Below are 14489 nucleotides of genomic sequence, written 5' to 3' on the forward strand. Positions count from 1 at the left end.
TAGTAAGTGCTGGTGTGAAAAAAATTAAGTGCTTCCTGAGGCCATAGGTACAGGGTGTGTCATTGAGAAGCACGCGTGTGTCCAGGATGCAGTTGGCAAATTGTTCTGAATATAAATAACCTCACCAAAGACTTCTGGCTGTTTTATTTATCGATAACTGCTGAGTGCCATCACATTCTCTGCCATATACATTGTTGTGGGATAAATGAATTAAAATTTTGACACTTTTATTTGGGAAAGAAAGAAGAAAGGGACATTGTATAGATAGACGATAAATGCCAGGTCAAGAAACTTTAATTTGGAAGAAGTAGATAGACTAGTTCAGTTGTTTCGATTTCAGGAGACTTGAGAAAAGGAAGGATAGCTGTTCTTGAATACTTGCTGAGTGATCTCTTGGAAAGTGCCTTAGAGGCATCCCATCTGTACATAATGGCAGACATGTTAAAGGAGTTATACTTCATAGAAACTACTATGTCAATAATAGCATTGATTACTTCTTAGGGTATTTATCGGCTGCACCTAATGGAGTTTCCTCTAATGTATTCAGTGATCTGAAGGTAGAACAGATTTGATTTTCAATCTACCAGGGACGTCGTCTCAGTTTAATGTTAAGGCAGAGGCTAGATGTCCGCTTGTTATAGTTGAAGGAGAGACACCCTTGCATTGTCAAAAGACCACTGACCTAGACCTTAAAGTGCCTGTGGATTTTACCAGGTGAGTGGTCTCTCTAACTTTTCTTTCTTATGTATTTTTATGAAGAAATTGATGGACCCACCAATGTGGTCACTAATCAAGTGACAGAAGACACAGCATCTGTTTCCTGGGATCCAGTGAGGGCTGACATAGACAAATATGTGGTGCGCTATATCTCCCCCGATGGGGAGACCAAGGAGAAGGCAGTACCCAAGGACCAGAGCAGCACTGTCCTGACAGGCCTGAAGCCAGGAGAAGCATACAAAGTCTTTGTGTGGGCAGAGAGGGGCAACCAGGGCAGCAAGAAAGCAGACACCAAGGCACTCACAGGTAACAGGAGAATGGAAGTTGAGTAGGCTTCCTCAGTGTAAGAAGGAAGTTGCTTTGGAAGGTGAAGAACATTGCTACTTGGCATCAGCTCTTTCATTGGTGGGGTTGGAGAGTATTTGCAAAAGTAATTTTAAAAGATCTTTATTAATATTTAAAATTGTTATACAATTTATTTTGACTATATATTTTTTCTTCTCCCAACTTCTCCCAGATCCCCGCCCCCTCACCTCCTTTCTCAGCCAACATCATGCTCTCTCTCTCTCTCTCTCTCTCTCTCTCTCTCTCTGTCTCTCTTTCTCTCTCTCTCCCTCTTCTCTCTCAAAAAAGCCCCTCTGAAAAATAATAAAGCAAACAAACAAACAAACAAAAAACCCAAAACACTAAAAATCAAAACAAACTAAAAACAAACGGTTCACAAAACCCCTCGAGTTTGTTTTGTGGCTGCCTGTCCCCAGGTCAGGGCCCTCTTGGAGTGTGGTTGATCTGCCCAGTAATACTCTACTGGGGTAAATGGATTTCCTATTTCCTAGCAGGAATCAATTTCCATTAGCTTCTTGCTTAGGGTGGGACTTTGTGTCCTCTTCTCCTGCCCAGTGCTGAGGTTTCTGTCCCTAAGCAAATTTCAAGAGTCACATTTATGATTTTCTTTTCTGTTTTAACCTCAGACTGAGAGATAAGACTATTTCATAAAAATAGCCATACTTATTTGGAATGAAATTCCATATACATCTCTCTTGGAGTAGAGTAAAACTTTGTAATTTTTATTTTTTTTAACGAACACGTAAAACACTGGACCAGCTATCAACGTGAGTGCTTATCTCGGTTTGCAGTGGTGACAGAAGCCCTTAGCATGGAGCCAGGAGCTCTCTTCCAGACCATGGAAGTGGTTTGCCTCTTACACCAGCACTTGCCAAACACACCAATCCTTCCTTTAATTGTTCAGAGACACAAAGACATCCAGACTGCATCCACTTGTTTTGCTCGGCTCAGGCCTGAGGACATGCTGGGACATGTCGGGGCCATCCCTTGTGTTTAAAGGCTCCTCTGGGGGATTCCCTGAGTTCACAGCAGCCTAAGACATGCTCTTCCAAACAGCTAGTAGGGGGTTAGAGGAAAAGGACCCTCTGATTGTGCTTGGACAGTCACTGAATACAGAGAACCTAGACAGTTATGCATAATAATTAGGAATACAGTGTCAGATCCTTGGCTGTTCAATTTCTAACCCCAGAGCTACCAATTTATCAGCTGGATGGTGGTGGCTTAATTTCCGATTGTAAAGTGGCTCAGGCGTGTCTGTGACGTAGGAGTGTGGGAAGGGTTACGTGAGTGTCTTAGGGTTACTGTCGCTGTCATGAAACACCGTGACCAAAAGCAAGCTGGGGAGGAAAAGGGTTTACTCAGCTTATGCTTCTACATCATCAAAGGGAGTCAGGGCAGGAACGCAAACAGGGCAGGAACCTAGAGGCAGGGGCCGATGCAGAGGCCACCTCGGGGTGCTGCTCACTGGCTTGCTCCTCATGCCTTGCTCAGCCTGCTTGCTTAGAGAATCCAGGACCACCGGCCCAGGGATGGCACCACCCACAATGTACCGGGCCTTCCCACACCAGTACCTAACTAAGAGAACGCCCTACAGGCTTGCCTACAGCTCAGTCTTGTGTAGGCATTTTCTTAATTAAGGTTCCCTCCTCTCAGATGACTTTAGCTTGTGTCTAGTTGATAGAAAACTATAAGGCACAGTGAGTTGATTCCTGTAAAACAACCGACACGCATCAAGTAGCCTAGATTGCTTTCTGTTGCTGTGATAAAACACTGACCAAAGGCAGCTTGGGGAGGCAAGGGTTTGAGAAGGTGACCCCTGAAGAAAGCCTGGGAAGGCAGGTGGGAGCTAGCAGGGAAGCAGCGTGTGTAAAGGTGTCAGGCTGGGCGGCTGTAATCTCAAGTTTCCTTTATGGTGGGCATGGCTGTGAGGTGGTAAATAGCAAGGGACAAGGCTGGGACATTAAAGCCAGTTCAGTGTCCCAGGAGTTAGACCCGCTACCCTCCCATCTCTGTGCTTCTTAAGGTCAGTGGTCTCACAGGACTACATGCTTTACTGAGGTGACGGCCAAGCCTGGCCAGCTGTGATGTGCAGGTTGAAATGCTTTCTTTCTGGGAACACTCTGAAGGAGCCGGCTTCTAGATCAGGGTAATACAAGGCAGTACTGTTTAGCCACGCCTTTTGTTTGTACTATTTGGAGTTTTGGCTCTAAGGCCTGGCGTTGTTAACAGCAAGCTTTACAAGTGCTGACCATGCAACAGTTCACCTATGAGGAAGGACTGCATGTTCCTGCTTTGCAGAGGTCCAGAAAAAGAAACTTAAGTCGTACAGTTGGTCCTAAGTGAGGAACCAAGAAAACCAGAGCCCACTCTCATCACACAGACGCTCAGGCAGATTCTGCTACGATCCTATTCATTAGCCCACACCTCATTACCCCCAGTTTAAATCTCACTCCTTTCCCTGGACACAGATATAATGTTTAAGTAGAATGCAGTAACAGCTCCTATTTCTAGAACACTTTAATTCCCAAGGAACATGTCAGAGCAGGGGGAGAAGATTACGGAAATATGCTCGCTTTCAGGAACAAGAGGTACTGTAATAGAGTGCCATGTAAGGCATGGCAAAGGAAAACTTTGTATGTGGAAGCCATTTCTTTACAAGAAGAAAAGTTTATAGAATTGATCGATATATACGACTCTTCCTGTAATCTGAATAAATTAATTAAATTAAAAAATATAGGCATTTAAAAAAAAAGACTCTTCCTTAGAGTTATACTAGTAGTTTTTTCTTAGGATACCTGACTACTTGTCTATTTAAAGCCTTAAGTTCTCTCAATCCCTGGCACATAGATGGTTGCGGCATTAGTTGACACCATTATTTTGGCTATGCGACTGGCCTTTTAGGCACTAGAGAGTAATAAAGCGTATTCTCTCCTTTTGTACCTTCCATAAAGAAATTGACAGCCCAGAAAACCTGGTGACTGACCGGGTGACAGAGAACACTCTCTCTGTCTCGTGGGACCCAGTGGAGGCTGACATCGACAGGTATGTGGTAAGCTACACTTCCGTGGACGGTGAGGCGAAGCAGGTTCCTGTGAGGAAAGACCAGAGCAGCACCGTCCTCACCGGCCTGAGTCCGGGTGTGGAGTACAAAGTTTACGTGTGGGCAGAGAAAGGCGATCGTGAGAGCAAGAAGGCCAACACCAAGGCTCCCACCGGTAAGCGGGGGAAAGTGTGAAGTGATGGGTTTGCGTGCGTGCCATACCACAGGCTGGGATCTGAGACGAGGATCTGAGTGCTTGCTGCGTAATTTAAGTTTGATCCTGAGCATCCGTGTGAAAAGATAGATACACTTGTAATTCCAAACCAGGGAAGCAGACAGGTGGAAACCCGAGGCTCACGGGCCAGCCAGCCTAACCTAATCAGCGAGCCTCAGGTCTCAGTGAGAGAAGTACAATTGCGTAGCTGTGATGCTTTTCAGCGGACTCGGTGGATATGTGTAGAGGGTCTGGTTATGGAAATATTTGTGACAAAACTTTCAGAGTACTCACCGGTAAGGCAGCCCTTGATAAAATGATAAATTAGGTACCCTGGCAGCGAGGCAGGTGTTTAATTGGCTGTCGCAATGTGCCATATGTTACTATAAAGAGACTGTTCCTTCTTTATTTTGGGGAGCCGAAAGCCAAGAAAAGAGGCTAAGTGTATAGCTAGCCTAACATTGAAACTGAGCCTCAGAAACTGCTCTCCCTTTGACTTCCAGTGGAGATTGGGTATGGGGACCCATTGCCTTGTGTTGAGTCTTCTGGAAGACAAAGAGCAGGATTATGGGGTGTGGCTCCCACTGCTGCTGCGGCTTAGACTTCTCACATGTTTTCCTTTCAGACATCGACAGCCCTAAAAACTTGGTGACTGACCAGGTGACAGAGAGCACTCTCAGTGTCTCCTGGGACCCTGTTCAGGCCAACATTGACAGGTATATGGTGAGCTACACCTCTGCTGATGGAGAGACCAGGGAGGTGCCAGTGTCTAAGGAGAAGACCAGCACCGTCCTCACAGGCCTGAAGCCGGGCATGGAGTACAAGGTCCACGTGTGGGCCCAGAAGGGGACCCAGGAGAGCAGGAAAGCCAACACCAAGGCACCGACAGGTGATAGAGCAAGCATTGTCTCTGTGTTATTTCTAAGCTCATGAGACATCTAGGTTGAGTTTTCCTTCTCTGACTTTGGCAGATGGGACGATTTTGTTGATTTGAGGTCATAGTGCTCCAAAGCAAAGCGTGTACCCTCTTCTCTTTGAATGAATGCCTCAAACGGTAGTCTCCAAACTGTGGTCTTTAAAGGCTGATGCTTACTGCCCACAACTTCTGCCTGGGGGCCTTCTATGTTATTAAAACTAAATGTTTCACTTTGGCAAGAAGTAAATATAAAGAAATCACAAGTGACTGTCATGCTGAGAGGGCCAGACTTGTAGGTTGTGATCCACAGACACCTATTTTTATTTTAATTCCAGTTGTTTAAACCCTTCCAACGAAGTTTGTTTTTGTTTCTGCCCTATGGATGAATGCTTCAGGCAGAAATAATTGCAGTGTTTTGTTATCTAAAAATAAGCTCCTACCCCTGCCCCGTGTTGATTTTTTTATTAATGAAAATATCCATTTCCATGTAAGACTCCATCGTTCATTTGAGTTAGCCATTTACATGTTAACTGAGTGTAGTCAGAAGAGGCATTGCTCAGGGTGTTTTCTTCTTTATTTGTGTTTTCCTCCTTGATCATTAGGTTCTATTCCTTCAGCTGGTTAAGCACAATATCTTCTCATCCTGACCCGTTACTGTTCCTCCCTCCTAGTCCCCCAGCACTGTTCCTCCACCAGTTGGTTGGCCAAGGTTGGTTAGCCGAGGCTCCCCAAAACTGTTCTGATGGTGTCATCGCACACCTCTAGGTAATCCTCCAGGACAGCTCTCGACACAACCCCAAGCATACCTCACTTTGCTGAACTGATGTCTAGTTCACGGGACCCACACATGCATTCTTTGTCTAGACAAATAACATGGTCTGTATGGATGCTGAAGCCCAGAGTGTTCTGTGTGAGAGAAGCCAGCCATTCTCTCACTGATTTTATGTTAGCACATGTCATAAGCAGATCACATGTTCCCCGTGCTTCCGGAAGGGCTCCTCAACCTCAGCACAGTTGACACTTGAGCAGGACAATCCACTGTTGCAGGGGGTCTTTCTTTTGTGTTGGAAGATGTCTAGCACACCCCTGTGTGTCCCGAGTGCTGAGTTGTGGCAATCAGAATGTCTAGGCTGAAATCTCTTGCTCCATAGCCAATACAATAAGCTCCACCAGGATCCTGGTGAAACAGATTAAAGTTCAGACCTCACACAAGGTACAAACATCTTTTCAAATAATTCCATTTTCTAAGTCCTAACACATGGGCCTCTTCAATTTCCTTACTAGTCTGGACATGGTTGGTCAGCCAGGGATCCTAAAATTGTTGATATGCCTTACTTGTGGCTTCCAGGTAGAAATGTACCATATTTTTTGGACCATAAGACTCACTTTTTACCCCCAAAAGTGGGGGTAAATTAGGGTGTGCCTTATGATCCAATTGTTGTCCATCACGCATCAACAAAGAGGTCAATTACTGATGTCTTCAGTGTGACTGAGAATATTTTTTTCTTGTTTTATTGCTCTAAAAAATGAGTGCATCTTATGGTCTGAAAAATACAGTATATATCAATTTTCCTGAGGTCATAGCCTAAAACAACATATGAAGTAGAACCTTTGAACAAATGATCTTAGGAAAATGGCTTTTGCAATGGACTATTTAGAAAAAGAAAATATTACTAGCTTATTGATAAAATATATTTTGATTACCTTCTGTTATGTAGTATGGAAGTAGATAATCTTTTGGATTTATAAAGTGTCAATGACTTGGTTTCATCATTAGTAATGATAGTTGAAGGTCTTTCATATCTACTCAGTGCTAAGAACAGTCATAGTGTGTTATTAACTCATAGGATGTAATACTATGATGTAACATATCCACAAGTTACAAATTAATATTTCTCATCTCCTGTTTTTGTTTCCTCTGTGGAAGAAATTGAGGAACAAGGGACGGAATGCTGGCTTTTCTTTCTTTCTTTTTTTTTTTTTTACATTTTGAATCTCAGAATTAATATTTTGTGGTCCAAAGCTGTAAACATTGTTTTTATCTTAGTTGGAAGAGCTAAACACACACACACACACACACACACACACACACACACACACACACACACACACCCCTAAAACAATCCTGCTTTACAAATGTAGAATACAGCGAAGAAACTTGCCCAAGTATTAAAACAAAGTTAATAATTGATGAAAGTAGAGGCACATGTTGAACATTAGCGCCTGGAAGAACCTAAAATCTCCAGAAGAGCCTGTATACAATTTCAGCCATGGAGAAACAGCTCAGAGACTAGCAGCTGCTATGCCTGAGGGCATCTACCAAATGCTGGCTGATGGCAGAGCCAGCACGGGGTTCTTGGTTTGCTGGCTGGAACCCCAGGTGCTTCCTGCCCCTCAGCTCTGCCTCTTAAGTCCCTTTGGGTGCAGTGTTCATTCAACTGTCCTGTGCTGCCTCCCTGAGGCTCTGAGTTCAACTGTGGAGACAATGTCTGTCCAAGAACTAGAACAGAAAACGTCCCCTTCCCAGGCCAAGTGCTCTCATTCTTCAGCGTCTGCTAATCTATTTATTGATCTTCCCTTTTCCTTTTAGATATCGATGGCCCCAAAAACCTGGTGACCGATCAGGTGACAGAGACCACTCTCAGTGTCTCCTGGGACCCAGTGGAGGCTGACATCGATAGGTACATGGTGCGCTACACCTCTGCTGATGGAGAGACCAGGGAGATTCCTGTGTCAAAGGAGAAGAGCAGCACTGTCCTGAAGGGCCTGAGGCCGGGGGTGGAGTACAAGGTGGATGTGTGGGCCCAGAAGGGGGCCCAGGACAGCAGGAAGGCCAACACCAAGGCCCCCACAGGTACGGTCATCGTCATTTGAGGATATGCCATAGTTCATAGTAAGCCTTAAGGAGGACACCTGCTATTCTTTCTCTGGCCTTGGAGGAAACCAGTGCTTGCAGAAGAGCAGAGCGGTAGGCTTTTTGCCATTCCACCCACACCATCCCCACATATACCCTTTACAGTTAATCTAGAAATATGGACCTCGGACTTTGGTCTTACAAAGATTAGTGAGTGCTCACATCTACACACTGTTCCTCTAATTGTGTACGTCCCTGTCACTGTCAGTCATTGAAGTACTTCATTTTGAAGATGAACTGACATAAAGCATATGCTTTAGGATGTAGGAGCTAAGTGCTCGGACACGGCTTTTGGTGGGATTTCCTTGGACCAGGAGGGTTGTTGTTCTGTTAGCGAGTAGAGTCTCTGGGTATTGTGCGTTCTGTTTGGACAGTCCTCGAGCTCCCGTCATGCACTGCAGCAACTGATGATTTCAAGGCGTTCCCATTTCTGTCTCGTTTGCAAAGAATAGCCTTATTAATATGCGCTTACATATAAGACTCAGTCTTTAAAGTATACAGCTCAGCATTTAGCATCACATAGTCACAAAATTACCCAGCCATTCGCACTGCCTATTTAGAACATTTCCCACAGAATAGGGACATGATCTGCGGTACTAGTTACTGCCTCTCTCATCCCCTCCCCATCAGTAGCAACAGCTTGATTTCTTTGTCCTGGAAAGTTCTAATACATGGATTAACATGATAAGTAGCATTTTGTGATTTACTTCTTTCACAAAACATAGGTTTCAGGTTCATCTGTATTATAACATACATTGACATTTATTTTTTTATGAGAATTAATACTTCCTAGTATAAATATACATATGTGTATATCAGTTTGTATTAGTGGCTATTTGGTTTGTTTCCACATTTTAACTATCATGAATAATGTTACTGAGGCATTCATTTCTCTTAGATAGATGTGTTAGAAATGAATTGGTACTTCTTTATATTTAGTTTTTGAGTTGCTGCTAAACTAATATTTAAAGTGGTTGTGTCTTCATGCATATCTGCAGGCAGAAATAAGGGGGGTTTTCTTCATTTAGTTGGCCCTGAGAAGAATCTGTTGTGTGGTAGAGCAGGAGCCCACACTTCCATTCACAGCTGAGAGTCCTCAGTCTAGTGGAACACGTGGTTTCTGTAATTCATGTAGAGCCTGATTCAAAGGGTTTGAGTCACAAAATACTCATGGAACATCACAGCATCTTACTGTGTGTGGATCTAAGAGCCACTTTTACAGGTGAGGAGACTGGGCTTTAGTTAGCAGCTGAAGGCTCCAAGGCCACTGGGCTGTGACTGGAACCCGGCCTCTCTAATCTCTGACTATGTTCCTGTTTTCACCATCCTTGGCTGTTGCTTTGAGGGTCCAAGAGTCTAGTTGTGAGGATAAGATCTCTGTCAGTGGATCTACTGAACACCAATATAGGAGATAGGGAAACTGTAAGAACAGGAATGCTCAGCCCAGGCTTAAGGTGCCCAGCGTGTGTGTGTGTGTGTGTGTGTGTGTCTGTGTGTGTGTGTGTGTGTGTGTGTGTGTGTGTGTGTGTGTGTGTACGCGTGCATGAGTTTAGATCAGTGGTTCTCAACCTTTCTATTGCTGCTACCTTTTAATTCAGTTCCTCATGTTGTGGTGACCCCCCAAGCAAAAAATTATTTTCGGTGCTATTTCATAGCTGTAATTTTGCTACTGTTATTGGTCATAATGTAAATCTCTGTATCTCTGTGTTTTCTGATGATCTTAGGCAGCTCCTGTGAAAGGTTGGTTAACCACCGATGGGGTCAAGACCCACAGGTTGAGAATCACTGGTTTAGACAAAGTCTTGTTGGCCAGCGTATATTGATCTCAACCATGATCTCACCATGGCCTCGGTCTTTTGAGTCTTGGGACTACAGACTCAGTTTAGAGGTGACTATTGATCAAGCTTTTCTTTTTAGATATTGACAGCCCCAAAAACCTGGTGACTGAGCAGGTGACAGAGAACACTGCCACCGTGTCCTGGGACCCAGTACAGGCTGACATTGACAGATATGTGGTGCGATACACCTCTGCCGATGGAGAGACCCGGGAATTTCTTGTTGGGAAGGAGGAAAGGAGCACTGTCCTGACGGGCATGAGACCAGGAGTGGAGTATCATGTTGACGTGTGGGCCCAGAAGGGGACACGGGAGAGCAGGAAGACCAGCACCAAGGCCCCGACAGGTAACTTCGCTGTTCCTTGAGAATACAACGATTATTAGCCTATGCCTGTACGAGATTATCTTTGGGTTTCTTTTACTGCTATTGGCCCAAGTCGATGATCTGGAGAGAACTGGGATGGCAGAACATGGCCGTACAGCTTGCCTCTTAATGAGGACTTCGTGTTCAGCGTCACACGGGTTAGTGGGGAGATGAGGATAGAACTCAGCAGTCAGTGCTTGCATAGCATGGACAGGGCCCTGGGTTTGATCTCCTGCAGGAAAGTAAAGGGACTAACGGTGACAGGTGACTTCTGCCCAGTGTTCTTCCAACTGTGTATTCCCTTTGTGCTCAATGTCAAAATATTTCTCTCAGTGAAGAGGAGGAAAGGAGATGTATGTTTGGGTCTGTGAGGTAAGCACTTTTCACCTCTGCTTACACATTTGGTAAGGACAGCTGTATTAGAAGATATTTACATATTAAAATTTATCCTTTAAAATTCAATTAGTTTAGTATACTCACAGCGCCCCGTAACTATTGCTGTAGTCTGCTATTAGAGTGTACTCTCATCATCCAAAAGAACTGCGCTCAAGCTCACACCCATTGCCAGCATTCTCCAACCCGGCTGCCTCCAACTCTATAAAAAGTGCTGTCTGTCTATAGTGCTCTGTTCTGGGCACTGTTTATATGTGAATTTATAATCTATATGGCTCTAGTGAGATGTATGTGCTTAGGTTTATTGTGTTATAACGTGTCAGTATGCAAATTAGTATTTCATAGTACATGCGCACACATTTGCTTTTCGGTTTGCTGGTTGTATGGCATTTGGATTATTTTTACTTTTAAAAGTCTATTATAAACAATGTTATTAGGCCATTAGCATGTAAATGTGTGTGTGTGTGTGTGTGTGTGTGTGTGTGTGTGTGTGTGTGATGCTGGGAACCAAACCTCAGACTTGGTACACGCTAGGCCAGTGGTTCACTATGTTTCCACTCTTCTAGGCACAAGTTTTTGCATACATATGTCGTCACTTTTCTGAGTTATACAGCTAAGAGTGGAATTACAGGATCATTTGGTAATTCTAACTTTAATTTATTAGGAAAAAATTGAAATAGGATTCTACACACCCACTAGCAACAGATGAGGATGATTATTTTGTCCTCAGAGGCATTTGCTGAATTAGCTGAGCAGGAGTCAGTGTCTCCTTTTCGTGTCTGACAATTCCTCAGTTCCAAAAAATGAGTGGTTTCTTCAAATCACATAGCTGATATCTCATGGATCTGATTTCAGAAATATTCACACAATCCTGAGCTATCTTATAACTCATTAGCTTAGGCCCACATCTAAAATGAGGAAAGTAGTCAGGTACCAGTTGCCCAGGCTGGCAGCAGAGCCAGCATGAGGTTCTTGGTCTGCTGGCTGGAACCCCAGGTGCTTCCTGCCCCTCAGCTCTGCCTCTTAAGTCCCTTTGGGTGCAGTGTTCATTCTGCTGTCCTGTGCTGCCTCCCTGAGGCTCTGAGTTCAGCTGTGGAGACAACGTCTGTCCAAGAACTACTGAAAAGGCACACAGGACATGGGACATTTTAAGAACAGGAAACTCCCCCTTCCCAGGCCAAGTGCTCTCATTCTTCAGCGTCTGCTAGTCTATTTATTGATCCTCTCTTTTCCTTTTAGAGATTGATGGCCCCAAAAACCTGGTGACTGACCAGGTGACAGAGACCACTCTCAGTGTCTCCTGGGACCCAGTGGAGGCTGACATCGATAGGTACATGGTGCGCTACACCTCTGCCGATGGAGAGACCAGGGAGGTTCCTGTGTCAAAGGAGAAGAGCAGCACTGTCCTGAAGGGCCTGAGGCCAGGGGTCGAGTACAAGGTGGATGTGTGGGCCCAGAAGGGGGCCCAGGACAGCAGGAAGGCCAACACCAAGGCCCCCACAGGTATGGTCATCGTGGTTTGAGGATGTGCCATAGTTCACGGTAAGCCTTTAGGAGGATACCTGCTATTCTTTCTCTGGCTTTGGAGGAAACCAGTAATTGTAGAAGAGCAGAGTGGTAGGCTTTTTGCCATTCCACCCACACCACCCCTCCATGTTACTTAACATATTAGTTCAAAACAAGGATCTCATAATATTTTCCTCTTCTTTTGTCTCCTGAAGGCTAACAGTGATTGGCACACCCACCCACTGTTTATCAAAGTGTTCGTTTCCTCTGTGATCAGTCCTAAAAGGATCCTCTTGAAAAGGATGTATGCTAGGATCTGTGAGCCCAATACTTTATTGAAATAAATGGCTTTTGCTGTGCTCTTTCCGGGATGGGGTAGGGGTGGAGACATCGTTTTCTTAGAAAATAAGCTCTCTTGAGCACTGTGTTTTCTTTCTACTCTGAAGATCCTGTGACTAAGTACACCTAAGAACAGTTGATAAGTCTAAGTCTTGTCTATTCGTGTTTCCTCTTCATCACAAGCAGCCTTCCCAAGATGGGAAGTTAGTATATTCTTGCCATATTCATAGAATTGCACAACTACTGCCACTGTTTCAGTGACGTCATCAGCAAGAGGAGCCTCATAGCCATGCGTAGCAACTTCCTGTCCTCCTTCCCTGCAGCATTATGTCACAGTCGCTCTCTGTCTCTATAGATTTCTCTACTCTGTATATGCCTTTAAAGTAAAAGTATATTTTTGTTAATTCTTGAGAATTTCATAATGTACACATTGTATTTTGACCATTCCCCATTCTTTCCTCTGACTCACCCTGCCTCCTCCCAAGATTTGGCTGTTGTCTGCTCCTCCTTTAGAACTCACCAAGTCCAACGTCCAACTTATGCTTCCCATATACTCATGGAGCTGTCCATGGCTGATTGAACAGAGGCCACACCCTTTCCCAGAACCCATCAACTGTCAATAGCTCCTCATCCGGGGGTCTAAGTTCCATGAGTCCCTCTCCCATCCATGATGGAATGGTACCTGGTTTCATGTTGTGCATACTGTATGCAGGCACTCACGGCTGGCTGAGTTCATGATTATAGTGGTTTTGTCACATCCAGCAGACACTGTTTTTGTGCAGGTCCTTTCCAGCTTCTGCCTCTTACAGTCTTTCTGTCTTTTCTTCCTCAATTGCCCTAAGCCGTGCCCTAAGCCACAGTGTGTATGATATAGATGTCATGTTTTTGACTGGGCCCTCCACAGACCTTTATCTTCGATACTGTGAAAAGTTGTGAGTTTCTGCATTAACTTCCATTCACTATACAAATAAACTTCTCTGATTAGGCTGAACATTTGTTTACATGGATTCATATCTCATGTGGCCTTTAGTGACTTACTTTTTTCATATGACACTATTCTTCAGGATCTTTCCACATTGTAGCATGAATCCATTCTTAATTTTATCATTAGTGAATCTTTCATTGGTGGCCATATGCCATTTTATTTATCCATTTGTCATTTGTATGTGTAGTTTTTTCTCTTCCACTCTTGAGAGTAATGATGCCATAGCATTTGTGTTCTAGTTTGTTTCCAAAGACATATATACCCAGGAGTAGAATTTCTGGATCATTCTCTTATTTGGTCCTTTCTTTTTTCAGTATGCTATATATACCAGTGTATTTCTATAATGTTCACACCACTTTATAAACCCATTAGGAGTGAAATAAGGTCTTTCTTCCTCTCCTCAGAGCAATTTGCTGAGTTGGTAGTATCCCTGTTTTACAGTTAAAACTTCTCAACTCCAGTGAAGTCTTTGATTTTACCAAGACATATAGATAGTTAATGAAGGTGGTGCTTGATTCATGAAGTGCTCATGGAATATTGACCTATCTTATAACCTAGCTTAAGGTCCACACTTATGGAAAAGGAAACCGAGGCATACTCAGAGCAGCTGAGTGGTCCAAGTTCATGGCTGGTAAATGGCAGGCCTGGGATAGGATTCTTGGTCTACTGACTATAACCTAGGGTATTTTCTATCCTTCAGCTATTCTTCTGAAGTTGTGACTAGTATATAGCCCTCTAACTGTGGATGTCATGGTCATACCATTGTCTTGTTTTTCCTCTTTGAGGATCCAAGAGTCCAATTGTGGACTCTATCTCTGAAAACTTGAAAACACACATATGGGATGGGAAAACTATAAGAATGGGAAACTCAACCCAAGCAAAATGGCCTCCATCTTTGGGGTCTATTCTAGTGTTTATTGA

The 14489-nt window shown here is 44.0% G+C and overlaps 1 protein-coding gene across 2 annotated transcripts in view; it reads left to right on the forward strand.

Annotated features, from left to right (window-relative positions):
- The window catches only part of TNN (tenascin N), a 69586-nt gene that overhangs the window by 25319 nt on the left and 29778 nt on the right, over positions 1-14489 (forward strand). The window contains exons 7-12 of one of the 2 annotated variants that reach the window (XM_084800088.1): positions 760-1023; positions 4014-4277; positions 4942-5205; positions 7823-8086; positions 10064-10327; positions 11978-12241. In XM_084800088.1, the coding sequence (XP_084656214.1) occupies positions 760-1023; positions 4014-4277; positions 4942-5205; positions 7823-8086; positions 10064-10327; positions 11978-12241 (1584 nt within the window). The remainder of the gene's footprint in view (positions 1-759; positions 1024-4013; positions 4278-4941; positions 5206-7822; positions 8087-10063; positions 10328-11977; positions 12242-14489) is intronic. The other variant, XM_084800089.1, reaches the window with a different exon arrangement.

This window comes from Acomys minous, assembly GCF_964271855.1.
Source record: "Acomys minous genome assembly, chromosome: 1".
In the NCBI taxonomy this organism is placed as follows: Eukaryota; Metazoa; Chordata; class Mammalia; order Rodentia; family Muridae; genus Acomys; species Acomys minous.